A 27,121-nucleotide genomic window follows, 5' to 3' on the forward strand; every position below is an offset into this window, starting at 1 on the left:
GGCACGGCCCTGAGGCGCCGCCGCCGCCGCACGAGGCCCGCGCGCGCTCCCGGGGCCGCCCCGCGGTCACGTGCGCGCCCCCCGCGGTCACGTGCCCCGCCCCGCTCGCGCCCCCGCCCCGGCGGCGGCGGCCCCTCAGGACGGGATGTAGTCCCGGCCGGGGGCGCGGCGGAGGGATCCCCGCGCCGGACCCAGCCGCAGGGCGCGGCGCCTCCTAGCGGGGCCGGGGTAGATCCCGCCGCCGCCGCCGCGCCGCCGCCGCCGCCATGGCCGCGGCCGCCCCGGTGCGCCCCGCGGGGGCCCCCCCGCGGCGGGGTCGCGTCACTGCCCGGTGCCGCGGGCGCGGCGGGGCCGGTCCCGCGGGGACCCCCGGGGCTCCCCCGCCCCCCCGGGGCGCGGCCCCCTCCCCTCCCGCCGGACAATGAGTCCCGTATGCTAATGAGGGTCTGGCGTCACTTCCGCTCTTTCTCGGCCGCCATCTTGGCCCGGGCAGGCGCTGGGCAGCGGGACCCGGCTGTATTGTCTGAGGGGCCCGGGCGCTGCCCCCGCCCGCGCCCCCGCCCCGGGCACCCGGCCCAGTGACCGCCGCCCCCGCCCCCGGGGCCGCTCCGCACCGCCCGCCCCGCACACTGCACCCCCCCCGTCATTTCCCCCTTTGTCTCTCCCGCGCCGCCGGCGGCTCCGCTCCGCCCGCCCGCCCCGGGACCGGGCGGCGCCGGGGAGGGTCCGGCGGCCCCCCTCCCCCCGCCCCAGCCCGCCCTCGCTGCGAGGAGAGCCCGGTCAGGTAGGTGCGAGCGCGGGTCCGCGGTGCGACCCGGGCGGGGACAGCGCCCGACCGCCCCCTCCCTCCCTCCCCCGGGCATCCCGCGCCGTGCCCGCCGCCCTGCCCGCCGCACCGGGCGTGCGGAGCTGGCAGCGGCCCCTCCCCGCCCGCACACATGTTGAGGAGCCCCGGCGGCTGCGGGCACCGCGGCGCTGCTCCCTCCCCGCCGCCGGCCCCGGCCGCCTCCCTTCCCCGCACGGACGTGTCCCGGCAGCCCGAGGGAGCGGGACCGCTTGCCGCCGGCCGCGTCCGGCATCCCGGCGCGCAGCTGCACCGGGCCCCGCCGGCGGAGTTGCTGCAGGAGCGGCGCCGGGGATGCGATGAATGGGAGCAGCCGAGGGGTCCCTGCGCGCGGGAAAAGGCGGGATCCGCCGCTGCCATCCCGAGCCGCGGCTGCGGCATGGAGCGCCGTTATCTCACCCATCCCAGCCCCGGGCTGCGGTTACCGACACCGAGACAAAGGCGGGGGACACCGAACCCGGAGCCTCGCAGCCGCACCGGACTGACGCCCCGTGCCTTCCCCCGGCGGCCGCGGCCCGGGCGGGGGTTCCCAAACGAGCGGCGGGTGCGCGCGCGGTGCCGGGGCGTGGGCGCACCCCCGGTGCCCCCGGGCAGCGGCCGCGGGCGTGACACCGCGGCCCCCCCGAAACGCGCCGCAGCCCGGCCGGGGCGCTGCGCGGCGGCAGCCGGCAGGGGGCGCCCTGCGCGCCGGGCCCCGCTGCGGCGGGGGGCGGGGGACGCGCCGGGGCACCGGCGGCTCGGGCCGGGCTCGTGGCACCGCCCGGCCCCGGCTCCGGGCACGGAGCCCCCGCTGCGGGGCGAGCCTCGAGGGGCTTTGTCCGCCACCGCAGGCACTGGGCGCTCCCAGGTGTTGGTGGTTGTTGGGTGCCTTTAGGCAGTTTGGTAGGTGTCAAAGAGGTTTGCGTTCCTTGTGGAGAAATCCCCCTTTTTCTTAAGTTGTGGGGTTTCTTTCCCCTAGGTGGGTTTCTGTTTATTTTGGCTGCTGTTTTCTATTTCTGTTTGGAGGTGTGAGGTAACGGAGGCAGAGGATTCCCGCCTGTCAGGGTAGCATGGACCGACCTTAGCTGGCTGCTGTGCAGCTCGGCCTTGTGTGCCTCAGCAGTGCTCCCTCCTGCAGGGTCTCCTCCTTGGAAAACTTTCACTTCAGGACTCTGAGAACTCATAATCGCAAGCTGTCATCCTTCTAGGTGAGAAAGATGGATCGGTCTGCTTGAGAAACAGAAAAGCCTTTTTTTTCTGCTTTTAATAACAAGCCGAAGCAAAGCTTGGTTCCTTTGCAGATGTGCAGTTGCAGATGTTGGGCAGTAATTTGATATCAGTAGATGGACACCTACCATGATATGTGCTGAAATCCTAAAAGAGACAACAGAAGAGAAACACCCTGCTAAGAGAATTACGCCAGATGCTGATGGGTTGTAACATAATGGTTACCTTTTCTGAAGATTATTACAGCAAATGCTTCCAACTTCACTCTGACTAGAGGTGTTCTTTTTGACACACAACAAGTAACTTGTTCCCCAGAACTGATACTAAGCTGGATGGTTGTGCACTGTGTTTGGTGGCTAGCTGCCTTTTGCTCAGCTTAGCATTATTTCTTAGCTAGCATTCAAGAGTGACTTTTTGGTGTCCAGTAGACATGAGATGCTCCCAGGGGACATCTGTGAGATCATTGAAAACTGATACCGTTTTAGTGCCCCATTACTAAAAGTTTTTTTGTTTTGCATTGAAGCGCTGGTCCGTCAGGCAGTTTGTAGAAGGCGTCTCTTTAGGTACCGCTCTTTCAGCTTCAGGGGGGACTGAAGGCAGAGCCTGCAGTTCACTTGTGCTGGGCCGAGGGAGGCAGCTGCTGTTGGCTGTGCAGGGGAGGGTGAAAGGTGGCTCCTTTGCCTGCAGGTGAGACAGGCCTCGTGGCACAGTTGGCAATGAAAAGTCTTTGCAGGAGCTCGAGACTGAAGAGGAACTTCCTGACTGTTTTGGAAAGTTCATGCCCTGCAGCGTTGAGCATTGGCTGCACCAGCACAGCACCCAGCAAGGTGTGTGTGCTCCTCGGGCTGAGAGGAGGAGCGGGATGGATTTCTGGTGTGCAGGGCAGAAGCTGCCAGTGGTCAGGAGTGCTCCCTGACACTGACAGTGTCCCTGTGACTGCCACGGCGTGTGGGTTAAGTGTGAACTCTGATTTGTTGGTGTCCCTGTGCTGCAGGGAAAGGCAGGACACGTGTTCTGGGGCAGGTGGGTTGTGCTGCTCACACACTGCAGGGTGAATAATGGCTGATTACCCCCAGCTCAGCTTTGCCACTCTGCAATGACATAAATACTGAAAGTAAACATTGAAGTTTACAGCAGAATTCCTGGAATACGGAAACGCATCGGGATCTTATCAGTAGTTGTAAGTGATATGGTCCAAATGTATATTTTATAGCTTGTTATTAAGATGGCAGCTGATTTGATTGATGCAAAGAAAGAAATTGAAACAAGTGATTTTGTGGAAGCGAAGATGGTGCTCCTGGGTTAACGTGTTTGTTTTGAGGTAGTGCAAGTAACATTTAGCAGCTTCACAGGAGATGTGTTGGGATGGTTTTTGGGAGGTTTCATTTTCAGAAAGGGAAAGTCGTCTTTGCTCCACTACTTGAGATGTTTAAGGGAGACAGAATTCTGTTGGGAATGAACAAAGCAGTATCAGATCTGAGGAGGACCCGTTTGCAGACTGTAGGAGAGGTGCCAGGAGAGGCAGGGAGCAGCTCTGGGGCTGCAGCTGCTCCGTGTGTTGTTTCACAGGTGCCATTGGAGCTGCTCTACCTGCATGGGCAAGATTGACACATTTTTAAAAGCCATTAGTGCAGCTGGGTTTGTATATTAATAATGCTACTTTTAGTGGGATTATTTTCTTTAAGATGCATGCACCGTGCTTGTTTAAAAATGCAACAGCTGACTCTGCTGGCCTGTGCCTAAACAGGCAGCACACGAGATTTTTTTGTTATATTGAGTCAAGAGCTGCTCTGTGCCCAGATTTTTTTATATATATATATATATATATATAGGGTATGGTTCCTACAAACATAATTGTTTTTTAATGCAGAGATAGTTCTGCTCATATAAATAAATCTGCTGCTAGTGGTGTTTCTTGATAGTGTAAGAGATGGAGATGACAATGAAAGGTGCTGCTCTGAGTCTCTGCACTGGAAAAAAAGAACCCTTGTTGGTGTTAATTTAGTTTTATTAAAAAGAAGTCCTACACCTTAATTGTATGTGGGAGGTTTACTTTGCCTCACCTGACAATTTGGGAAGAATGCCCTTGCTCTCCTGGGCAGGATGGCCAAACTGGCCTGTTCCTTTTCAGCTTTGGGAGGAACTGAAGCCTGGTTTGAAAATCAGGTGGGTGTTCCAGATTTCGATAAAGGCTTTTCGAGAGGTGTAACTCCTGTTTCCCTACCTGAGGGCCATGTGCCTCCAGGCAAGAACTGCATTGTTCTGCAGCTCTGGTGTCAGAAGGCAAACAGGAGCTTGTATTTAGTGTCTCTGATTTCTCTGTAGTGCTCTTGAATGTGAATGAGGGTTGATGGTTTGGAGTAAGAATGGAGTAAATACCATTTTTTCTGCAGTGAGTCACTTGCAGTTACCGCCATTTATATCCTTACTATTCAGTTTGTTTTTTTTTTTAAGGTGGCATTAAAGATTATTTAGATGAAAACTGACAGTGGCTGTTGAGTCCAAGGCCTGTGTAGTTCACCTTGTGGGCACATCACACCTGCAGATGTATGCAGATCACTTGGCAAGAATCTTTCATTTAATATCTACTTCTCAAGTTGTATCTAAAACACTTTACAAGAAACAAAAATAAAGCAAGTGTGTGAGCAGCTGTTCCCTGAGGGAGCACTCCCGCTCCTCCAGTGCTGCAGGTGGAGGAAAGGGCCTGCTCTCAGGCCTGCCTTCACTTTTGGCTGTTTCTTCCCTGCCCCAGCTCTCAGCCAGTGCTTTCTTTCACCCTCTTCTCCCTGTGTGTGCCTTGATTTCTGGTGGGACTCTGGATCTCACAGCTTGTGCTCATGCTGCAGCTGGGCCAAGGAAGCTGTTGGTGATGCAGCCTCACAGCAGCATCAGTCAGGGGACAAAATGGCTCTGCAAGTCTAAGTGGGCAAGATAGTGGTCTTCAAATGCTTTTTTCACCTAAATAGTCAAACTCAAGTTTGTGATGTTCTTTTTTGTTTTGTTTCCCCATTGCTGCTGCTGTTGCTGTGAAGCCCTTTGCTATCGAAGGCTCCTGAGGCAGATGGAAGACAGCAGTAGCTGAGGTGGACTGGCGCTGGAATGTAGGCAGGGACTGGAGCCCTTGGGAGCTGTGCTTAGGCAGGAAGGGAGAGGTAAGAAATGTGCAGTGTAAGACTGGTCTGAAGCTCTTGTTTACAGCCTTTCCCCGCGCTGCAATGGCAGCGTTTGTGCCTCGCGTGTGTGGAGTGTAAGGCAGGGGAAAACAAGCGGCACCAGCCTCCTTCAGTGCCTATTTTTACCCTCGGAAAACTCGGATGCAGCCAGTTGGCGAGATCCCTCCAGTATCTGCTGGATCTGCTGTCTGAGACAGCGTGGCTTGGCGGGGCTTTGGATGAGCTGGGGAAGTATTCCTGGGCTCTTTTGTGTGCCTGTGGCTGCTGAGGGTGCAGCAGGGCTGCTCTGCGCTCTGGCTGTGAATACCTGAGTGCCCATGTGTTTCTGTGTGTGTATCTGTGCCCGAGTGTGTGTGTCAGTGTGTGTGTGTCTCTGTGTGTGTCAGTGTCTGTCAGTGTGTATCTGTGTGTGCCTGTGTGTGTCTCTCTCTGTGTGTGTCAGTGTGTGTATCTGTGTCTCTGTGTCTCTCTGTGTGTGTATCTGTGTCTCTGTGTCTCTCTGTGTGTGTATCTGTGTCTCTGTGTCTCTCTGTGTGTGTATCTGTGTCTCTGTGTGTGTCAGTGTGTATCTGTCTGTGTGTGTATCTGTGTCTCTGTGTGTGTCAGTGTGTGTATCTGTCTGTGTGTGTATCTGTGTCTCTGTGTGTGTCAGTGTGTGTACCTGTCTGTGTGTGTATCTGTGTCTCTGTGTGTGTCAGTGTGTCAGTGTGTGTATCTGTGTCTCTGTGTGTGCCTGTGTGTCAGTGTGTGTATCTGTGTCTGTGTGTGTCAGTGTGTGTATCTCTCTGTGTGTGTATCTGTGTCTCTGTGTGTGCCTGTGTGTCAGTGTGTGTATCTGTGTCTCTGTGTGTGCCTGTGTGTCAGTGTGTGTATCTGTCTCTCTGTGTGTGCCTGTGTGTCAGTGTGTGTATCTGTGTCTCTGTGTGTGTCAGTGTGTGTATCTGTCAGTGTGTGTATCTGTGTCTCTGTGTGTGCCTGTGTGTCAGTGTGTGTATCTGTGTCTGTGTGTGTCAGTGTGTGTATCTGTCAGTGTGTGTATCTGTGTCTCTGTGTGTGCCTGTGTGTCAGTGTGTGTATCTGTGTCTGTGTGTGTCAGTGTGTGTATCTGTCAGTGTGTGTATCTGTCTCTCTGTGTGTGCCTGTGTGTCAGTGTGTGTATCTGTGTCTCTGTGTGTGCCTGTGTGTCAGTGTGTGTATCTGTGTCTCTGTGTGTGCCTGTGTGTCAGTGTGTGTATCTGTGTCTGTGTGTGTCAGTGTGTGTATCTCTCTGTGTGTGTATCTGTCTCTCTGTGTGTGCCTGTGTGTCAGTGTGTGTATCTGTGTCTCTGTGTGTGCCTGTGTGTCAGTGTGTGTATCTGTGTCTCTGTGTGTGCCTGTGTGTCAGTGTGTGTATCTGTGTCTCTGTGTGTGCCTGTGTGTCAGTGTGTGTATCTGTGTCTCTGTGTGTGCCTGTGTGTCAGTGTGTGTATCTGTGTCTGTGTGTGTATCTATGCCTGTGTCTGTGTGTGTGTATCTGTCTCTCTGTGTGTGCCTGTGTGTCAGTGTGTGTATCTGTCTCTCTGTGTGTCAGTGTGTGTATCTGTGTCTCTGTGTGTGCCTGTGTGTCAGTGTGTGTATCTGTGTCTCTGTGTGTGTCAGTGTGTGTATCTGTCAGTGTGTGTATCTGTGTCTCTGTGTGTGCCTGTGTGTCAGTGTGTGTATCTGTCTCTCTGTGTGTGCCTGTGTGTCAGTGTGTGTATCTGTGTCTCTGTGTGTGCCTGTGTGTCAGTGTGTGTATCTGTGTCTCTGTGTGTGCCTGTGTGTCAGTGTGTGTATCTGTGTCTGTGTGTGTATCTATGCCTGTGTCTGTGTGTGTGTATCTGTCTCTCTGTGTGTGCCTGTGTGTCAGTGTGTGTATCTGTCTCTCTGTGTGTCAGTGTGTGTATCTGTGTCTCTGTGTGTGCCTGTGTGTCAGTGTGTGTATCTGTGTCTCTGTGTGTGTCAGTGTGTGTATCTGTCAGTGTGTGTATCTGTGTCTCTGTGTGTGCCTGTGTGTCAGTGTGTGTATCTGTCTCTCTGTGTGTGCCTGTGTGTCAGTGTGTGTATCTGTGTCTCTGTGTGTGCCTGTGTGTCAGTGTGTGTATCTGTCTCTCTGTGTGTGCCTGTGTGTCAGTGTGTGTCTGTGTCTCTGTGTGTCTCTGTGTGTGTCTCTGTGTCTCTGTGTGTGTCTCTGTGTGTCTCTGTGTGTGCCTGTGTGTCAGTGTGTGTATCTGTGTCTGTGTGTGTCAGTGTGTGTATCTCTCTGTGTGTGTATCTGTCTCTCTGTGTGTGCCTGTGTGTCAGTGTGTGTATCTGTCTGTGTGTGTATCTGTGTCTCTGTGTGTGCCTGTGTGTCAGTGTGTGTATCTGTCTGTGTGTGTGCCTGTGTGTCAGTGTGTGTATCTGTCTGTGTGTGTATCTGTGTCTCTGTGTGTGCCTGTGTGTCAGTGTGTGTATCTGTGTCTCTGTGTGTGCCTGTGTGTCAGTGTGTGTATCTGTGTCTCTGTGTGTGCCTGTGTGTCAGTGTGTGTATCTGTCTCTCTGTGTGTGTGCCTGTGTGTCAGTGTGTGTATCTGTGTCTCTGTGTGTGCCTGTGTGTCAGTGTGTGTATCTGTCTGTGTGTGTGCCTGTGTGTCAGTGTGTGTATCTGTCTCTCTGTGTGTGCCTGTGTGTCAGTGTGTGTATCTGTGTCTGTGTGTGTATCTATGCCTGTGTCTGTGTGTGTGTGTGTGGGAGCTGCCAGGGCAGGGCTGGAGCTGCTTCCTGCTGCCCCGGGGCCTGGCCGGGGCCCAGCACCACTGTTTGGGTGAGGGAAGGAGCTGCTGTGCCCCAAACCACTCCTGTGCTGCACCAGGGCTCTGCTCTGGCTGTTGAGGCAGTGCTGATGTCAGGAAACACGGCACAGAGGGCAGGGGACCATTTTCACTTGCAGTCTAATCTGGCTGCAGTTTCCCAGTCAGTGTAATCCAATCATAAATTAGGTGTATATTGATTATTTGCTTTGTTCTTGCACCTTTTACAGCAACTGCTGTGCTGCTTTGTGTAATTACACAGATGTTTTTGTGAGCTTTGGATTGAAAATTTTAAGATGATTCTTGATTTAATTTAAATGGAAACTGCTCATTCATTAATCATGCTTCTATTTCCAAAATTATTTTTATTCTGGGATTGTTCATGCTTAGCTACAGTCTAGATGAGGATTATTTTGGAATTGTAGAGCATATTCATGCAGCCGTTTTTCCTGATCACTGAGGTGTGGATATCATGGTGTAAGCAAATAATACCCTTTGTGCTTCAATGATCTCCAGTCTGGATTTCAAATTTCTGCAAGATGTGCAGGCTTTATTGCATTTCACACCAAAATCTTTTAGAAACAGCCCTGAACAAGCCTGGCTCTCACGCTGAGGATGTGTATTGAATATTGATTGAACTGCCCGTGTTGTGTGCATATAAACATTTATCTGTGGAGGTCTTGAACAGTCACAGAAGATATTCTCTAAGATGGCAGGAGGTGTGCAAGCCTGGTTCTGGAGCTATGACTTCTCTAATTTGGGATTCCTTGTGCCCGAGAGAATGAACACGATTTCAGAGTGCAACGAGGTTGCCAGAATTGATGTTGATGTGGCCTTTATCTTGTGTGTTGAAAAGATCCCTCAGAAAACATTCAACTACAGCTAGCAGCATTCTTTAACATACCTCAGCCTACATCATCAACATCAGAACATCCACCCGCAGTCCCCAGCAGAGCCTAGGGAAGCAGATTATTCAGCAGAACAGAAATAGGGAGTTGTGGTTCCCAGAGCAATCAAAATGTGACCATTTTGTATTTCAGACTGGGGCATAGAGATGCCACAGTGCCCAGGGCTCCTCCTGCTGAACCGAAGTTGATGAGGAAACAGTTAATTCCCGCTCAGTTTTGCAGTGAGTGTCCACACCCACCAGATGGAGCTTCGGGCTCCAGTGGAAAATTCCAGAAATTGAGCAAGAATGAGAAGTGTGTGAATGACTTAGGAGATCCCTGTCTGCAGGACTGCAAAAGGTGGTTTTTAGCCTTTAAATAAAGAATGAATGGAGAGTGAGGCGTATCAGCCTTGCTGATTCCTTTCCCTACATCTGCCTTCCATAGTTCTTCCTTGGATGGGAAGTTGGGAGTTCTTAATGCAAGAGCCAGGCTGAGGCTAGGCAGCAAGCCCAGACAAAAAGGTATAGACCGGGGTTTCATAAACCCTTGCTGAAAATTGCCTGTAACCACTGAAACAGGATGTTAAACGTTTTTAGTCTCAGAATTTCCTCCCAAGGATAAGGTGGAGTTTTCTTTAGTACCACATTTTAGGTGGACTTCTCTCCTGAGGCCGTGTTTGTGCAGGATGCCCTGAGAAGTGGTGTGAAATGGACCTTTTGTTCAGACACACAACTTGAAACTGGTTTTGGAAGTTGCTGATCTAAAGCAACTGAAGTGGTTTCTAATATTGTTAAATCCTTGGCTGTTTGAGGAAGGGGCTGTTAACAGTCTGCCTGTGAGGGAGAGCTGCAGCGTGTCCTGTGCACAGCGTGGCTCTGCTCTCACAGTGCTCTGTCCAGGTGGCAGCTTGCAGCTGGGGATTTCCATCCCTTCCATAACTTCACCTTTAAAGCTGGCGTTTCCAGAGGGTGTCCTTAGGGTTTGCGTTGATTCCCCCTCCGTGCCCCCAGTCCTGTTTTGGGTACAGACCCGAGCAGGAGGGCTGGGGCTGGCTCAGAGCAGGGCTCTGCACCCCAAATCCCTGCTGGAGCTGAGCTGTGGGCAGCTGGAGCCCACCCTGCTCCTGGGCAGCAGTTCCTGCTGCAGGTGGCCCCGGGGCCAGGCTGAGGAGCGCTCTCAGCTGGAAGTGTCACTGTTACAAAACAGGCTCCCTCCGGGATTACCGAGGATTGCAAAGGAGCCCTCGCTTGTCTGGCATTTCAGCTGTGCTGCTGAACTGCAAATCTCATTACCCTCACAGGAGAGTGGGTGCACAGCCCTCGCAAAACTAGGCCAGAAATGCTTAAATAAGGAGGAAAGGGAAGAGTCCCAGGGAAGAAAGTGAAAATGCTCAATGTCAGCCAGGAAGAGGCTCTTCAATCACTCTCTGTACAGGGAGCAGAGAGAGTTAATTGCAGCTCTTACTTTCAGGAGGCCTCTCAGTAGTTTCTGTTCTCCCAAATTCTCTCTTCTCTCTGATACTTCTATTCCTTTTTTCTGATACCTTTTTTTCTGGTACTTTTTTTTTTTTTCTGATACTTCTATTCCACTTGCTCACTCTTCCCTGAGATAACCCTTGTGCTTCCTGTCTGTCACTGTTCCTTGCTCAGCTGTCCTGGAATTGTCAGGTCTCAGGGACAGGCCATCACTGTCCTCGTGTGAATATAGAATATTCTACACCATCACACCACAGAGCATCATTTAACCTGCACACACAGAGGCAGCTTTTCTGTTGCTGTGGGAACCACAGGTTCATTTTCTTGCATATTTTCCCGTATTTGAAGAGCTTTCACTCAGTGTTGCACTACCAGCCTTCTCTGCAAATCTGTTTCATGGCTGGCTTCTAGAGCAGGCTGTGAAAGGCAGTTTGCTGGGCAAATTGTTAAAAGTTACCTTGTTTCAAAAGCAGCTGGAGTAGGGAAATAAAACACAGTATCAAGAAACCAAGTCTTGTTTCATCTTGCCCAGGAGCAGAGCTGCTGCCAGCTCTGGTGTATGATTGTGTCTTGGGCTCTTAGGTATAAACCAGTAACTTCTTCAGCTTGAAATACTGGCAAAATACTGGCTAAAATCAAAGACATTTCGATGGCATAACATAAGCAGCATGCCAGATGCTTGGGGATCCTTATCAGCAGCACAGCACAGGGAAACGCTGCTCAGTGTTTGGGAGACCCAGCATGGGATGAAGTACTTCCCTGAGCTCAGCATCCTCAGGCTGATGCAGTAATTGCCACTGATCTGCTCTCGAGGCTGATGGATCCTCACCCAGAAGTGTGTTTGCTGCAGGGAGGACTCCCTGGGAGGGAGCTCATTTGGACTTGCTCGACACAGGGACACGAAGTCTGCCTTCTGGTCACAAAATAACCCATCTTTGCCTGGCTGAGGGTATGGGTGACACTCTCCTTAAATAAAGCACGTGCAACAGTCCAGTATTCAGGTTTGCTGCCATGTGAAGTATTTTGAGAATGTTGTCTTTTTTAATTTCTTAAAATGTTGTAGTGTCTTGTCTTGGAAGTGTACTTGCCAAAGAAAAGCACTCTGTACTTCAGGCTGCTCTGACTGAGTAATCAAGAGATTAAAATCTAACAATTTATATTGCCTTATTCCCTGGCACAGTAATTATTAATGACTCAACAAGTTTTGCTTTTATAAACTTTAGATTTTTGTAAACTCTAACGTTACCTGTTGTGTTTCCAGTATATTCAAGACTGACGTGGCTGGTGTCAGTTGAAGAGGGATCAGTCTTCCAACAAAGTGTGGTCATTTGCATGCCATTTCCCCAAACTCCCCATCCTCTGCCACTTTTAATCTGAGTGCTTACCAGAGGAATGTGTGTCCCCAGGGCTGTGGCTGAAGGCCAGTCCCCTGCTCGATGTCCCATTGTCATGTAAGGTGGGCCGTGTTTGCAGGGGAGCCTCTCCGGCAGTGTGCAGGGATGGTGGCAGTGTCCCTGAGGTGCCCAGGTGCCGCTGTGGCGCCCATGGCTCGGGTGAGGTGCTCATGGGGGTGAGCCAGGCCCTGCAGGGGGGTGGAGTGTGAGGAGGAGCGTTCCCAGCCTCTGCTGGGTTTCTGACCTGGGCACCTGAGCTGAAACGTGAGCTCTGCAGAGTCCCCCAGCAGAATCGGCTGTGGAGCACGAAGCTGCTCAGACCTGCTGCAGCACAGCTGCCCTGCAGCCCCGGCACAGGCAGTGTGACACTGTCAGAGTGACACTGCCCTTATCGCGCCTCTTATCGCTTGTCTCTGCTCTCTGTTTTGTCCTGCAGGATATGAGCCTTCCTCCGTGCCCGGGCTTTGGGCTGCCCCAGGGGGTGTAAGAGCCCTGAGGGGCGTTCTGCAAGGAGTATTGGCTTTGGAGGCTTGTGCTTGAAGCCTGTCCAATGAGTGTGAGACGCCCAAGCACCATTCATTTTGGAGGTAAATGCCTCGTCAGAAGCACTGCAGAGATGGGGAGGAGTAAAGATTTTCATCTGCCAAAGTTTGGGCAAAAAAGGGATAGTTTTGACTGTTCACTTCTGAGGTTTGGACGTTTTGAACTTAAAGGAACACCAACTTGGACTCTAGAAAATTGAGAGGCTGGGGGGCTTTGGGTTCAATCACTCTGGCAGCTTCACTGCAGATTAATTGGTTTCCTGGTTTAAAATTCTCCCTCCTCTGTCAGTTGAAAACCAGCAGAGGTGAAAGTGAAAGCTGGTTTGGATTGCAAGAGAGATGATTCTGGAATGCTAAACCAACTGGGGGAAACACTCTGACATGGGATAGGGAAGTTCAAAGATCTGCAGTTTAAGTTGGATGTCCCTTTAAGTTATTCCTTGGAATATGACATTACTTATTTGAATCTCAAGTGAAATGTTTAATTTTGGAAATTCAGCTGAAGTGCTCTATTAAGGTATTTTCTATCATTTGTCTATTAACTGGTCAAAGTGAGCTGTATAAAGGGAGGGGAGAATCCTGTGAAAAGATAAAACCAAAGGGAGAAAAGCCCCCAACAGCAAACCAAACAGAAACAAATGAAAGAAAATATCAGATTGAAATGTTGCTACTTGCCTTGGGTGGGGGAGGGAAAATCATGTGCATGATGTGTTTCATGTTATTGTTATTGAAATTGAACCAGGTTACTGATAAAATTGTAATGATAATGTACATTTACAAAGTTAATGAGTTAAGTTTGCTCTAGTAAACAGCAGTAATGCCCTGGCACCCCGCCCACAGAGAGCTGAAACTGTGGTACAGACTTGCAGGGTCTGGGTTGCACTGAGGATGCTGATCCTGGGTTCCCGTTGCTTTTTGATTTTAATGCCAACTGTTACTGAGAAATATTTGATACCCAAATCCAGGCTGTCTGGTGGAGAGCTACCCTTTAATGAAGTAATTTTTAGCATAATCTGAATTTTATGTACTAATGTGTTACCACACTGCATGAATTTTTTTGATTATGGTGTTTGACTCTGCTGCAGCCCTTCCCTCTTAGCATTATTATGGATATTAAGAAATTTGGGGTTGAGTTATTGGAATGAAAGCCATGGGATCATGACACAGACCTAACAAAGCGATAGACCAGAGCAGAGGGTTAAAGTGTGTGGGGTGGGGTATTGTAGGAGAAGGGAACAGCTTTTAGAATAAGGGTTTGAAACATTGCTTTTTCTGTAGGAAAAAGATGGAGTATTGCATGCTGGGAACAAGTGCTTTCCATAAGGTAGCTAAATTTTAAAAGTACATTTGTTTTATTTTGTTTTAGGCTTTGCTTAAGTATTGTAATTTAGTAATTTTGTCCTTTCTGCAGTTTTCATTTTGATTAGACCTCTGCAAATCTTTCTTCAAAACTTAACAAAAACCCAACCAAACAACTCAAACCTGGCCTACAACTGCAGTTTTCCTTTTCTGCAACATTGCTCAGTGTGAACAGAAAAATATTTAAAGGTTATCAATAATGGTATAAATTCTTCCACAATTTCAAAATTGCAGCTACTAACACTTTTACATTTGAAAATGTGAATGTGTTGGGTGACTACAGAGAAATGACCAAAAGTAAAAACAATTTTATGTAGTTAAAATGTAGTCTCTGTTGACACCTCTTTAGAAGCAAAGAGCCCCAAGCCTCAAAACACCAACCCCAAGAAGCCCCACCCCTCAGGAATGCTGAGGCAGAAACTCCAAGGAAATAGTCTCATTTTTTTCCCTTTGTTCCTGTGGATAGCAAGACATAACACACTTGGAGGAAGTCTGGGTAGATGAGTCAGGACTTATTTCATTAACTGCAGTTAAATGTTTTGGCCAGGTTTCCCCAGGAAACAAAGCTTACACAATTTTTCAGATTGTGGCTTGTCTCCTAACCTCCCTTCCCTCCTCCCAGCCAAGAGAGCCATTTTCACCCAGATTGGGAGGAGATGGAGGTCTGGAAAGAAAGATGAGCACCTTCAAGTTGGATGAAGTGTATCTCTCCAGGAAGAGAGGGGACTGGTTTGAGGGTCCCCAGGTTCCCCGCACGCCTCTGTCCACCCACAGCCTGCTCCTCAGCAGGGGCAGCAAAGCCAGGGGCTGCCCGAGGCTCTGGGGGAGGAGGAGCTGCGGGGAGGGGACACAAATGCCACTGCCACTGCTGTGCGGGTGCTGCTGAGGTGGCTCCTGGAGCTGGCCCGGCCTGGCCTGACCCAGCTCGGAGCGAGCCCAGGCCCAGGAGGGAAGAGGAGGAGCAGGAGCAGGGCATTGCCTGAGCGTGCGTGTGAAGCGTGGGGCTCCGAGTGAGCTGTTGTGCCTGGGTGAGTGTGTGCAGAGTGCATTATCCCATGGATACGATGTTATTGCAGGTACAGCAGCAGCTCATGATGCCCCGTAAAGCTTTTCTTTCCCAGAAAGAAAAGCAGGCTCGTGCCAGGGAAAGGGATATGTTAAAAAAGAGGAGGAGGCGACAAGACTATCTCAAAAGAAGCGTGGAGCCGCAGAAAAATACAGAAACAATAAAATGGCACAGGGATGATGAGAAGAGGAGAGAAAATGAGCAAGTTAAGGACAAAGATATCAAGAAGCGGTGGAGACAGGATGAGAGAGAACGACGAAAGAATGTGGACGCTATGAATTGGCACAGGGAAGAGGAGAAGAGGGAAAATGAGCGAGGTAAGGACCGAGAGGCCAAGAACCAGCAAAGAAAGGACGAGAGTATCTTTTAGTTGAAAATTGATTAAAAATCTGCTTTAATGAACTACAGCTCTTACACTGCTGATTATTTTAGTAAGACAAGATTGAGCTGAGCCACGATGGGACGGAACAGGCTGGGTTTGCACCTTGCTTATACAAATGTCTGTTTTGCACACTTGTTCACACCTAATACTTTGTTCAACAGGGTAGTTGGTAATTCTGGTTGTCAGATCACCAAAAAGTTCCTCAGGTTTTCTCAGTTTTCGTAATAGGAATAAATGAGAACATTAGGAAGGGAAGGGTGAACCTCGTGTGCTCGTAAGAGAAGGTAAAACTGATGCTGTATTTCATTCTTTTTAATCATGGACAAGAGGGTTGCAATCGCATCCACAGTTTTTTATTCTGAGGGCACTTATTTCATGAAAGTTGAAAGGAAGTGTAAATTTCATGTAACGCTTTTAAGAAACATTCATTTCAAGAGATAAAAAGAAAAAATTAAGAAGAAATTCTTCCCTGTGAGCCCCTGACAGAGGTATCCCAGAGAAGCTGTGGGCGGGACATGGTTGCATTTCCAGTTAAGCATAAATACAATTAAACCTGGAGTAGATTTGCTAGAAAACTAGAATGGTGCTGTCATGGTTCCCTTCCACAGCAGCATCTTCCTCCAGATGATTTCTTTAGGACTTTATTTCTGGCTGAAAACCATTGTTTTACTCTGCAGCCTGTGACAGTGGAAATCCATTGTGCTTGGTTGTTCTGTAGCAAAGCTGAGGCATCAGCCAGGCACAGGGAGCACCCCGAATAATGTCCAGGCATGACAGGAGCACAGTGGGGCACATCTGGAGTATTGGCTGAAGATTGCAGCGGAGAGAAGAAGGCTGTGCTGGTGTGAAGCTGGTGCACCTTTCCCAGAGTCACAGCAGCCGTGTTCCCTGGGGGTGCTGTGGAGGTGCACGTGGGAGGATCCCCCATTCCCTGAGTCAGAGCAGGAGAACAGCCCAGCACCTCTTACCTGGGGCACTGGGGGGGTCCTGACCAGGCCCTAAGTACAAAAGACCCACTGGAGAATTAAGAATTCAGTTGCACTAAAAGAGAAACTGCTTCTGCAGCGTAGGGACAGGTGCAGGCTCTCTGTCCTGTATCCCCTCGGATGTTTGGACTGCTGTGAGGCTTTGCTGTTCCTCCCTCTGTCTCGGAGGGCACACCTTCTGTGGGGTCAGAGGGCAGTGCTGGGGCTGAGATCAGAGGGAGGGCTCTGTGCCTTGGCACAGGAATGTAGTGAAGAAAACATTCACTGTTGCCAGTGTGAAGTGAGAGCTTAGAGTGTGGTGCTTCTAATTTAGTTATCTTCTGCTCTTTCATAGCTTGTCTTTTCTGCTTCCATTTGACTACTGAATTGTTGTAGGAGTCAGTACCTGGCTGTGAACAAGACCTTTATGCTGAGAACTGCACAGACGGAGCAAAGGAAGGTTCCAGATACTGCTCACAGTCACTGTGCTTCCTTTGCCATGCCCTTGTGGCTGGTGCAGCCAGACAGTTTGTGTACACCCACACTGGACATGAGGAGAGCTTTGGGATATGCTTCTGAGGCACCTGAGGATCCTACCTGGATATTTCTGGTCGGGGCGTTGTTGGGGTTGGTTTTAAGCAGTCATTTATTCATTCCACCCAGCACTTCAGTGTAGATTGATGTGGTCAGAGATGCTCCAGGTGTCTTCCCTTAAACATCAGCTTTTGGTCAGATAAAGGATGCCTCATTTCCAGGGCAGCATTAATGCCTAGATGATGCTTTGAGAGGCTGCTTAATCCCAACTGCTTTTATGTCCCCATCCAAGGAGGTGCCAGCAGGGTGGTGTTTACATTACAGCTGGAGTTACTTGCTGTAAATAGAAATGGATGGAGATGCTAAAAGCTTTTGTTGTAGTCACAGCCTGTAATAATATCAGACTGTATCTGGCTCTACACTCACTAAGATTAAATAGTCAGACATTTCCTAAATAAAATTACTGTGTGTGCCTGAGGATGAGGGGTTTTGTTACAATTAGGTGAGTTGCATTCAGCTGTCCAGCAGAACTTGCAAAGCTGAAGTCAAAAGTTAAAAGCTGACATTTGAAAGTTCGGGTTTCAGGTGTGAAGATCTAACTCTGCCCTCTGCTGTGGTGGGTGGTGGTAGGAATATCCAGGGAATTTTATGTCATTAAATTTGACTGTGGCAGGCAAAGGGCAGAGGCGAGAAGATGCTGCAGTTACACCAGAGGTGTTGTTTCCAGGCAGTTGTAAATAATTTGCTTCCTTTGAGTTTCTTTCCTTTGAGTATATCATGGTACCTGTGGCCTGTCCAGCTGTTTTAGACACAGCATTAAGAGAAAGCATTTGATGCCTTTGCTGAAGAAGTTCAGTGGCATTTTGAAATTAGCTGTTAGGTACCAAGCAGTATTTTGAGACTTGTGGCTGACCCAGGTGTACAAGTGATCAGCCCTAAAGACAAGCTCTGCACTGACTCTGGCTGTGTCATGAGACCAGAAATGCTTTTCTTTGCAAGCACAGGGCACTCTTCAGGTGGGGACTTGGGATTCGAAGAAGGCAGCCCGGGTTGCCAGGAGCTGTAACGTGCACTGTGTTCATGCACTGCTCTTCCTGCAGTTCGTATTGATCACCAGGAATAACGTTTCTGATGATCTCCTTGGATTTGAAATTCACTTGAAAATATGAATTCAAATCCTGACCATACTTGACTGAGCTGCTTCACTGATTTTTTCTGAGAAATGGATCGTGCAGTGGCTGGAGGTGTTTCTGAAGCACTGAAATCGCTCTTCACATCTTTAAAAGGGACCTGGCTTGCTCTAGGTTGTATTAGACATTGTTTTTACAGTACAGCTGAGGATGGATAGAGCACAGGAAAAGAGCAGTTCATGAGTTGGATTCCTTTTCATCTGGGCAGCCCCAGCCAGGCCCAGTGGAACTGTGGGCTCTGATGGGAGGGAGGCTGACAGTTCCCAGGGACATGGAGAGGTTTAGGCCATCTCTTGTACTTTTCCCAGTGGTTTCCCTCTCTGGAGGGATCTGACCAAGCTTTCAGGACCCCTCTTCCTAGGACAGTGTTTGCTGAACAGCTTCAGCCAGCTAAAGCTCTGAGTACAGTGGAGGGAGGAAACAGCATTGATTCCTTACCCTACCTACAGCAGAATACAAGAAGCATCTTTATCACTGAAGAGACTCTGAAATCTCTTACAAACCTTCAAGCTCAGCTTGCCAGTTTTCAGATCAGTTAGGATACATTGCACAGGAGAGAATTGAGTTCTGAAGCACTTCAGTGTAGGGCTTGGTGAAAACAGACACTCTAAAGAAATGAAAGTTGTTTCCAGAGGCACCCGTTGCTCCTGCAGTAGCTGTTCCATCTGCAGTGCCCTGTGCAGCCTCAGCAAGGAGCAAGCCAGAGAGTGTAACAGTGTGCTGGGGAGTGGTACAGCTCTGGTAGCAGTTCTGTGGGGGAATGAGGCACATAATTACTGATCATGAAAAGTGCAGCATTATCCGACAAAACACGTTTGACTTCAACCTTTTCTCTTACTCTTCTTTTCCAATAGAAACTATGTTCCAACTTCCTGTCAACAACCTTGGCAGTTTAAGAAAGGCCCGGAAAACTGTGAAAAAAATACTTAGTGACATTGGTTTGGAATACTGTAAAGAACATATAGAAGTAAGTATGGCAGCTCCAGGGGTTAGAGCTAAAATGCTGCAGAGTTATGGGGACAGGGAGGTATTTGTGTATGCCATGATAAGATCCAAACAAAGCAGGCGTTAATTAGAACTTGGGATGTAATGTACCTGTAAACATTTCTAGAAACATTAGTGGCTACTGAAATTCAGGAATGCTGGAGGAGCCAAGCTGGGTGTGAGATGTTGGGGCAGAAATGGGTCCAAGGTTTTCAGGAAGTGTTTGTGCTGCAGCAGGTCCTGAAGTTACAGAATCACCTCTGTGCTGGGTCACTTCCTGCCAGGGAAGAGTGTTTGTGCTGCTCTTCTGGACAAACTCCATCACTGAGGCTTTGCCTGGTCTTTCAGGGTCTCTTTAAAGAGCATTTAAATGAGATTTGCAAGAAAAAATATGCCAGTCCTTCGTGCTTGCAGAATTTGTGGAGCAAGTCCCATGTTTAAGGGGAGAATTCTGAACAATGTCACTTGCACTCTTCATTTCAGTGGAAGTGTTATTTTTGAGTCCTTTTGTGCTGCTGATTTCATGCCAAAGGTGAAATGCCAAAGAAATGCTTCATAAGATAATTTTTTAATAAGAATTAAGAGTCTTGGACATCACACACGTCCAGCTTTAAAAGCTTCCTGTGTGAAATTATTTAAAAGCCAAACAAAACCAATCAAACAAAATAAATGCCACACCACCGCCCCCAAAAAAGCAGCCAAAAAAAAAACACCCAAACCCACACATCAGTTTGGGAACACTTTTCTCCAGGATTGTTTTTGGAATGAGATGAGTTTGTAACTACGGTGTTGGGCTGGTCAGGAGGATGAGTGGTGAAGATGTTCTGCAGGTGTTTTGTGATATGGAGAATATTCAGAGCTCTCCTGCTCCCAGGAGGTGCCCTCCAAACTCCCCCCTGCCCTGAGGGATGGTCTCTGCCTTGGCCAGCAGCACCTGGGAGGGTGCAGGGATGCTCAGGGGCTGCTTAAGGGAGCCTTTGGGCCTTGCTTCTGACTCTGTCCTCTCTTCCCATCTTCCTTTCTCCAGGATTTTAAGCAGTTTGAACCTAATGACTTTTATTTGAAAAACACTACATGGGAGGATGTGGGACTGTGGGACCCATCGCTTACAAAAAACCAGGTTGGTAAGAGTTTCAGTGGGCACTGAGGCTGGGGACGGGTCGTGCTGAAGGGCATTTCCCAGACATGCCAAGAGCTTTTCCTGCAGTTTTCCTCACTGATTTTCAGGTGTTGGCAGCTCAAGGGGCAGCAAAAAGCTATGTGCTTTTTTCCTTGCTTTTGTTAAGTTGTTCCTGGTGTGTGTGGCTCAGGATCCTGGGTGGCCAGTGCTGCAGAGCTGATGGGTCCTTGCTCAGGTCCAGCAGCTGCACCTTAGGAGCCCATTCCCACTGTTCCCAAGCCTAGCACAATTCCACCAGCCCTCTGGCTGAAGGACCAACAGCTTCATACAATTGGCAATGAGTCTTTTGCTTTTCCTTAAATGTTTTATTCCTGGTTTCCATCCCTTCCAAAGCTGTTTCCCTGGACTCTGCTGCTTAGTGCAGGGTCACTGTCAGTGCAGCTCTGGGTCCCACAGGCTGTGTCCCACATCTGCTTTGGGCATTTCTAGTTCTGCACAGCAGCTCAGTGACACTGGAAGTCCTGCTGTTGTGATGATTCTGAGTTGAGCCAGCACTGGAGGGAGGAAATAATGCTGTTGGTTCAAGCAAGTGGTGTGGGCTGCAGCAGCCTCTGCTGGGGCTGCAGGACAGTCACCCCAGTGGTGACAGGTCAGAGACCTCTCTGTGTGAGCACTCAGAGCTCAGCTACTGCTCCCAGAGGAAACTGGGACCCATCCTTTCATGGATTCCTGCTGTGAATCTGAAAATTACCATTTAGTACTGTCTTGCATAAAATGCTCTGATGTCCCTTTTTCTAGGCAACCCAGAATAAAAATTGTAATATGAGAGGAGACAGCTCTTGGTTGGCTGGTTTGTTGGGGCCAGTCGCCACCAGGTGTGTGAGGCTTCAGCAGGTGGCCAGAGCAGATTTTCCAGCTTCCTTCCACAGAGGGAGAGTGCAGCTCTCCAGCTCCCTCACCTGTGACCTGTGTGTAGCTCGGTGCACAGGACTTGTTCTGACACTCAGGGGGAATCTCTGTGACTCTGAACTCCCTGTGTTAGCCCACCTGAAGTGCCAGGCTGCTGGTGGCTGTCCCTAAGGCCAGTGGCACTCCAGACTGTGCTACAGCAGTTGACAAGAGCTGCATTGGCACCGTGTTAAATGGGACAAAAGCTGCAGGCAGAGTACAAGGGGTGGAATTCCCAAATTCCTTTTTGTTCCTCATTTGAGATTGATTTAAAAATCAGATTTGTGCTTTGATCACAAGGAAGAGGCTTGGTGGCTTTAAGGGCTTGTATAGCCTGTGTCTTGGTAAGCTTGCATCCTTCTGTTCACCAAAAAAAAAAAGTTTGGAATTCCATCTTTGCTGTTAAAGTGTGAAATGGATAGAGACAGGGAAATAGCTGAAGTTACAGATCCACGTTACATCTGTCAAGTTTGGCAGATTCAGGTGGGCAGTATCTCATCTGGATACAGTCTCATTTCCTCCAACTGTCCTGCTTGGCTTTCCCCCAGAAAGGAGCTCACAGGGGCCTTTCCTTGCAGCTCAGCTGCAGGGGGAGGCTTTTTGTGACCAGGAGGGAAAGACACTTCTGACTCAGCCTCACCTGCCAAGGTCATGGATAAACCCCTGAGGGACCCCTTGGCACTCTCCACATCATGTGTATGTTCATGTGATCAGCTTTTTAGGGGCTGATCTGCAGGCCAGAACTGGGAGAGAAGCGAGTTGAAGGTTTGGGGCAGTTGCAGGGGGCTCGTGGGGGTTGTTTAGAAAGGTTGTGTAGAGAATACCATGGGTGGTGTTTCGATGAGAAGCGCAGTTGAATATTTAGTCTGTGCTCTGTTCTCTGTTCAAGGACTATCGGACAAAGCCCTTTTGCTGCAGTGCATGTCCCTTCTCCTCGAAGTTCTTTTCAGCCTACAAAAGCCACTTCCGGAATGTTCACAGCGAAGACTTTGAGAACAGGATCCTGCTCAACTGCCCCTACTGTACCTTCAACGCGGACAAAAAGACTTTGGAAACGCACATTAAAATATTCCATGCTCCCAATGCCAATACACCGAGTGGAGGCATCAGCACTTTCAAAGATAAAAACAAACACGAGAGCCTTAAACCCAAGCAGGCTGACAGTGTGGAACAAGCTGTTTATTACTGTAAGAAGTGCACTTACCGTGACCCGCTCTACGAAATCGTTCGAAAGCACATTTACAGGGAACATTTTCAGCACGTTGCTGCTCCTTACGTAGCCAAGGGAGGCGAAAAGTCCCTCAATGGTGCAGTTCCCTTGAGCTCCAGTGCCCGAGAGGAGGGGGGTATCCACTGCAAACGATGCCTTTTCATGCCGAAATCCTACGAAGCTTTAGTCCAGCACGTGATCGAAGACCACGAACGGATCGGATACCAGGTCACGGCAATGATAGGTCACACCAACGTGGTGGTTCCGAGATCCAAACCTTTGATGCTAATAGCTCCCAAACCCCAGGATAAAAAGCCTATGGGACTCCCTCAGAGGATGGGTGCCCTCTCTGCCGGCAGCGTCCGCTCGCTCTCGTCACAGCAGATGATGAACAGACTCACTATACCAAAGCCCACGTTAAATTCCGCAGGAGTCAATATGATGTCAAATGTTCACCTACAGCAGAACAGTTACGGGGTTAAATCGGTACCCCCCAGTTACGTGGGTCAGCCGGGGGGGAGGCTCAGCCTCAGTGGCAATGCACCTGTTTCTCTTTCCCAACAATCACAAAGCATGAAACAGTTTTCAGCGAGTGGCAACGGAAGGCCTTACACTCTGGGAGGGGAGCAGAGGTCCCAGGCCTCAGCCAGGTACTCGCTGCAGTCTGCCAACTCCTCCTCGCTGTCGTCGGCGCAGCTCAAACAGACGTCGCTGTCGCAGTCCCAGGCAGCTTCCAGAGCTCTGGGTCAGTCTGGCTCCAAATCCCCCATGGCCGCTACGGGTCCTTCCGCCGTCAACACCTCGTCCACGCAGAAGTGGAAAATCTGTACAATCTGCAATGAGCTGTTCCCAGAAAACGTGTACAGTGTCCACTTCGAGAAGGAGCACAAGGCCGAGAAGGTGCCTGCGGTGGCCAACTACATCATGAAAATCCACAACTTCACGAGCAAATGTCTCTACTGTAACCGCTACCTGCCCACGGACACGCTGCTCAATCACATGCTGATCCACGGGCTGTCCTGCCCCTACTGCCGCTCCACCTTCAACGACGTGGAGAAGATGGCCGCCCACATGCGCATGGTGCACGTGGACGAGGAGATGGGACCCAAAACCGACTCCACCCTGACCTTTGATCTGACGTTGCAGCAGGGCAGCCACACGAACATACACCTCCTCGTCACCACCTACAACCTGCGGGATGCTCCTGCCGAATCCGTAGCTTACCACGCTCAGAACACCCCCCCGGTCCCGCCAAAACCGCAGCCCAAAATCCAGGAGAAATCTGACGTACCCGTCAAAAGCTCTCCGCAAGCAGCAGTGCCCTACAAAAAAGACGTGGGGAAAACTCTGTGTCCTCTGTGCTTTTCAATCCTAAAAGGCCCCATCTCTGACGCGCTGGCGCATCACCTCCGGGAGAGGCACCAGGTGATTCAGACGGTTCACCCCGTGGAGAAGAAGCTGACCTACAAGTGCATCCACTGCCTGGGTGTGTACACGAGCAACATGACGGCCTCCACCATAACGCTGCACCTGGTGCACTGCAGGGGCGTGGGCAAGACCCAGAACGGGCAGGACAAAGGGACGTCGTCCCGGCTGGGCCAGTCCCCGGCGGCCGCGCCGGTGAAACGCGCCTACGAACACATGGAGTTCCCCCTGATGAAGAAGAGGAAGATGGACGACGATGACTCCCCCTCTGCCTTTGAGGAGAAGCCCGAAGAACCCGTAGTTCTAGCACTGGACCCCAAGGGTCACGAAGATGATTCATACGAAGCCAGGAAAACGTTTCTTACGAAATATTTCAATAAGCAGCCCTACCCCACTCGGAGAGAGATCGAAAAGCTGGCGGCCAGTTTGTGGCTCTGGAAATCCGACATCGCGTCTCACTTCAGCAACAAAAGGAAGAAATGCGTTAGGGATTGTGAAAAATACAAACCCGGGGTGCTGCTGGGCTTCAACATGAAAGAGCTGAACAAAGTCAAACATGAGATGGATTTCGATGCTGAGTGGCTGTTTGAAAACCACGACGAGAAGAATTCCAGGGTCAATGTCAGTAAGACTGTTGATAAAAAAATCAACTTAGAAAAAGACAATGACAGTTCCTCGGACAGCTACGGAAACCTAGAGGAGGAATACAGCGAGAGCCGCAGTCCCTTTGGCCAGCACGCCTCCGACGTGGGTGGGAAAGCCTCGACAGACAGCGCAGTGCAGAACCCCCAGGACAGCTTAGCCAAGGAAATCGTGGAGGAAAACACACTACAGTCTCCAGAGAAGGCTGAGCAAAAACAAGAGGAAAGCTCTAAATACGAAGAGATGATTGCTGCTGAAGAGCCAACGAAACTGGGGGGTGACGTTTCAGATAGCGAGGGTGATCAGGATGACCAGGATGAGGCAGTGGAATGGAAGGATGGAGCTTCCCCGACCGAAAGCGGGCCCGGCTCCCAGCAGGTTTCGGATTTTGAAGATAACGCGTTGGAGGTAAAACCAGAAGTGTGGACAGATGAATCTTCCCAAAGCGAAGATGCCGGCAGCAGTAAACCCGCTGTGGAGGCCAAGGGGGGTGGATCTGAAAGTGATGAAGAGCAGTCGAAGTGGAAGAATCGTTCCTATGGAAAAGTAGAAGGCTTTTGGTCCAAGGACCAGTCGCAATGGAAAAACGCCTCCGAGCTGGAGGAGAGCCTGGCCAGCGAGCAGATGGAGTGGCAGAGCAGCACAATGGACAGCGAGGACGGCGAGGGCTTCGGGGCCGTGGGGGCCGAGCCCATGCACGGCAGCCTGCCCGGCGTGGAGCTCAGCAGCCAGCAGGCGTGAGGGCTCTGCCGCGCCCCGCTCCCCTGCCAGCTGCTCCTGCTGCCCGGGCTCCTGTACAGATCTGCCGGCCCAGGGGCTGGGAGCTCCTGCTGGGATGAGCACAGTAACGTAATGTGAAAATGGATACGCTGGTGGCTCCAGAATGCACACAGAGAAAAGCAGAGGATTATTTTATCTGCGTTTTCAACCCTCCTTTCACCTTGTCCGTGTTGAGTTGTGTCTTTCCAAGAGGCCCCTCTCCGGTAGCGCCGTGCCAGCGACCCGGTGCCCTGTATAGCAGACTCTGGGGAAATGGAGTTTCCATGTATCATTCTGAATAGTTGAAATGTATATTTGTACAGTCTTTTAGACCTATTCAAGTGAAGCTTATGGAACTGTTCTTGTGTACCCATCATAGATCTGTTTCTCTTTTTTAGTGTTGCCCTGCTGTGTAATAAATGCTGTATCTAGTTTCCCTAGCAAAGCTTGAGACTGCTCTAGTATGAATTTTGACAGACTTAGTTTTTGCACATAACCTTGTACAATCTCCAGCCAGAGGCCAGCAACATAAAAATATATCTGGGCTCTGTTGTATTATAGAATTTTCTTGTTCTGAATATCCTTGACATGACAACTGATGACAAACATATTTCAGAGCCATTTTCTGAAATCTTTTAAGCTAAAAAAGAAAAATCACATGCAAGAAACAAGTTTGCGGCTACTAATTTTGACACCTTTTAGATCTGTATAAAAGTGTATTGTGTTGAAGCAGCACACTGAGACAAAGTGCTGGGTTTGGATATTTAGTTTTATCTTTAGTTAACACCAACAAGGTGTTGTATTCATTTATACCATCTACTATATGACACACTGTTGTAGTATGTATAATTTTGTGATCTTTATTTCCCTTTGTATTCTTCATTTAAGCATCTAAATAAATTGCTGTATTGTGCTTAATGTAAATATTTGCTTTATTACATGCAAGTGCTCCACTCCTAGTTGGTAAATCCCACCTCGCTATATTCATTCCTCTTTTTCTGCCTCTGTTTTTCCAAGTGCTCCCCAGCCCTGCCGGGGCCTCTGTGTTTAGTACTTACTGAATACTTATCTCCTTCCAGGTTATTGAGAATCTGCAGCGTGACTTGGGCTGAAATGTGTTGTTCCTGTTCAGTGCTGTAGAACACAAGTATAAATAGCATTGTACTGGTTTGCTTGTTCTGCATCCTGGGCAAAGGAGGTCTGTGGATTCCTCGATGAATGGAGATCTGATTTCACCTGGAAAATCCTCGAGTGTCAGAGCCCTGGGCCTGGGGGCCGGCGGGGCAGTGCTTTGGAACACTGACCTGCCCGGGGAGGAGCACGAGCCTGGGCCAGCCTGGGGGGTAAAGGGAATTGAACACCAGAGAAACTGGAGCCGAGTTTGCTCAAAGCTGGGCTCGGTTTGGCCGGGCCAGGCCTGCAGTGTGGCCCCTGGGCAGGGACCTGAGGAGGGGATTCCCTGAGGGGACTCTGCTGTGGTGAGAAACAACCTCAATGCAGTGGGGAAGTGCAGCAGCCTCCCTCTGTTCAGCAATGACACAAACAGTTTGGTGTCCTTTCCTCAATGTGCATCACGTTTGTCTCAGCACCTGGTAAGGTAATCTTGATATTAGCAACTCTATAGTTAAAAATCAGATTTCGGTGTTCTGAACTCCTGGTGCAGTCAGTGAAGAGTAAGACTGAAATGTGAACTCTTTAGAAGTGTTTTGTTTGCCAGAAGATTCCAGGAAATACCATTTTGTGCAGTGATTAAATGAAAGGTCTTGTACACAACCATTCTCTTAACGGGATATCAAGAAGGATGGAGGGTGGTTATTTAAAGTCTTGGCATAAACTTTCTAGTATTTCAAGCAGTTACTCTGGCTTTGAGGCTGTTCACAGATTCCTCTCCAGATTTGAGGCTAACCACACTTTTGAGGAAGTCAGAAAGGGGAAGAAAATAGCTCGGTAAAGCTGGAAGGGCCTCACCCCGATGTGTGCAATTAGGATGCGGTCCCATGAGCTGCGTGGGCTGGGAGTTCCCCCGCTCACAGCCCCGGGGCAGCCCTGGGGCAGGTCCCCAGCCCTCGGGGCTCGCAGGGAGCAGCTCCAGCCCCGGCCCTGGGGCAGATCCCCAGCCCTCGGGGCTCGCAGGGAGCAGCTCCAGCCCCGGCCCTGGGGCAGGTCCCCAGCCCTCGGGGCTCGCAGGGAGCAGCTCCAGCCC

General features: G+C 50.2%; 1 protein-coding gene across 3 annotated transcripts; it reads left to right on the plus strand.

Annotated features, from left to right (window-relative positions):
- Positions 1-481: 481 nt before the first annotated feature.
- Positions 482-25,842, plus strand: LOC119710150 (activity dependent neuroprotector homeobox). 3 transcript variants are annotated; one of them, XM_038158828.1, is made up of 8 exons: positions 482-784; positions 5,083-5,202; positions 12,229-12,379; positions 13,613-13,658; positions 14,770-15,076; positions 18,685-18,797; positions 19,842-19,934; positions 21,772-25,842. In XM_038158828.1, exons 4-8 carry the CDS (start codon positions 13,620-13,622, stop codon positions 24,898-24,900), a joined length of 3,681 nt encoding a protein of 1,226 aa, XP_038014756.1. In that variant the 5' UTR covers positions 482-784; positions 5,083-5,202; positions 12,229-12,379; positions 13,613-13,619; the 3' UTR covers positions 24,901-25,842. The 3 variants fall into 3 exon arrangements, with proteins under 3 accessions (XP_038014756.1, XP_038014758.1, XP_038014757.1); XM_038158830.1 differs by lacking the exon at positions 13,613-13,658; XM_038158829.1 differs by lacking the exon at positions 5,083-5,202.
- The last annotated feature ends 1,279 nt before the right edge of the window (positions 25,843-27,121 follow it).

Source organism: Motacilla alba, chromosome 20 (assembly GCF_015832195.1).
Source record: "Motacilla alba alba isolate MOTALB_02 chromosome 20, Motacilla_alba_V1.0_pri, whole genome shotgun sequence".
In the NCBI taxonomy this organism is placed as follows: domain Eukaryota; kingdom Metazoa; phylum Chordata; class Aves; order Passeriformes; family Motacillidae; genus Motacilla; species Motacilla alba.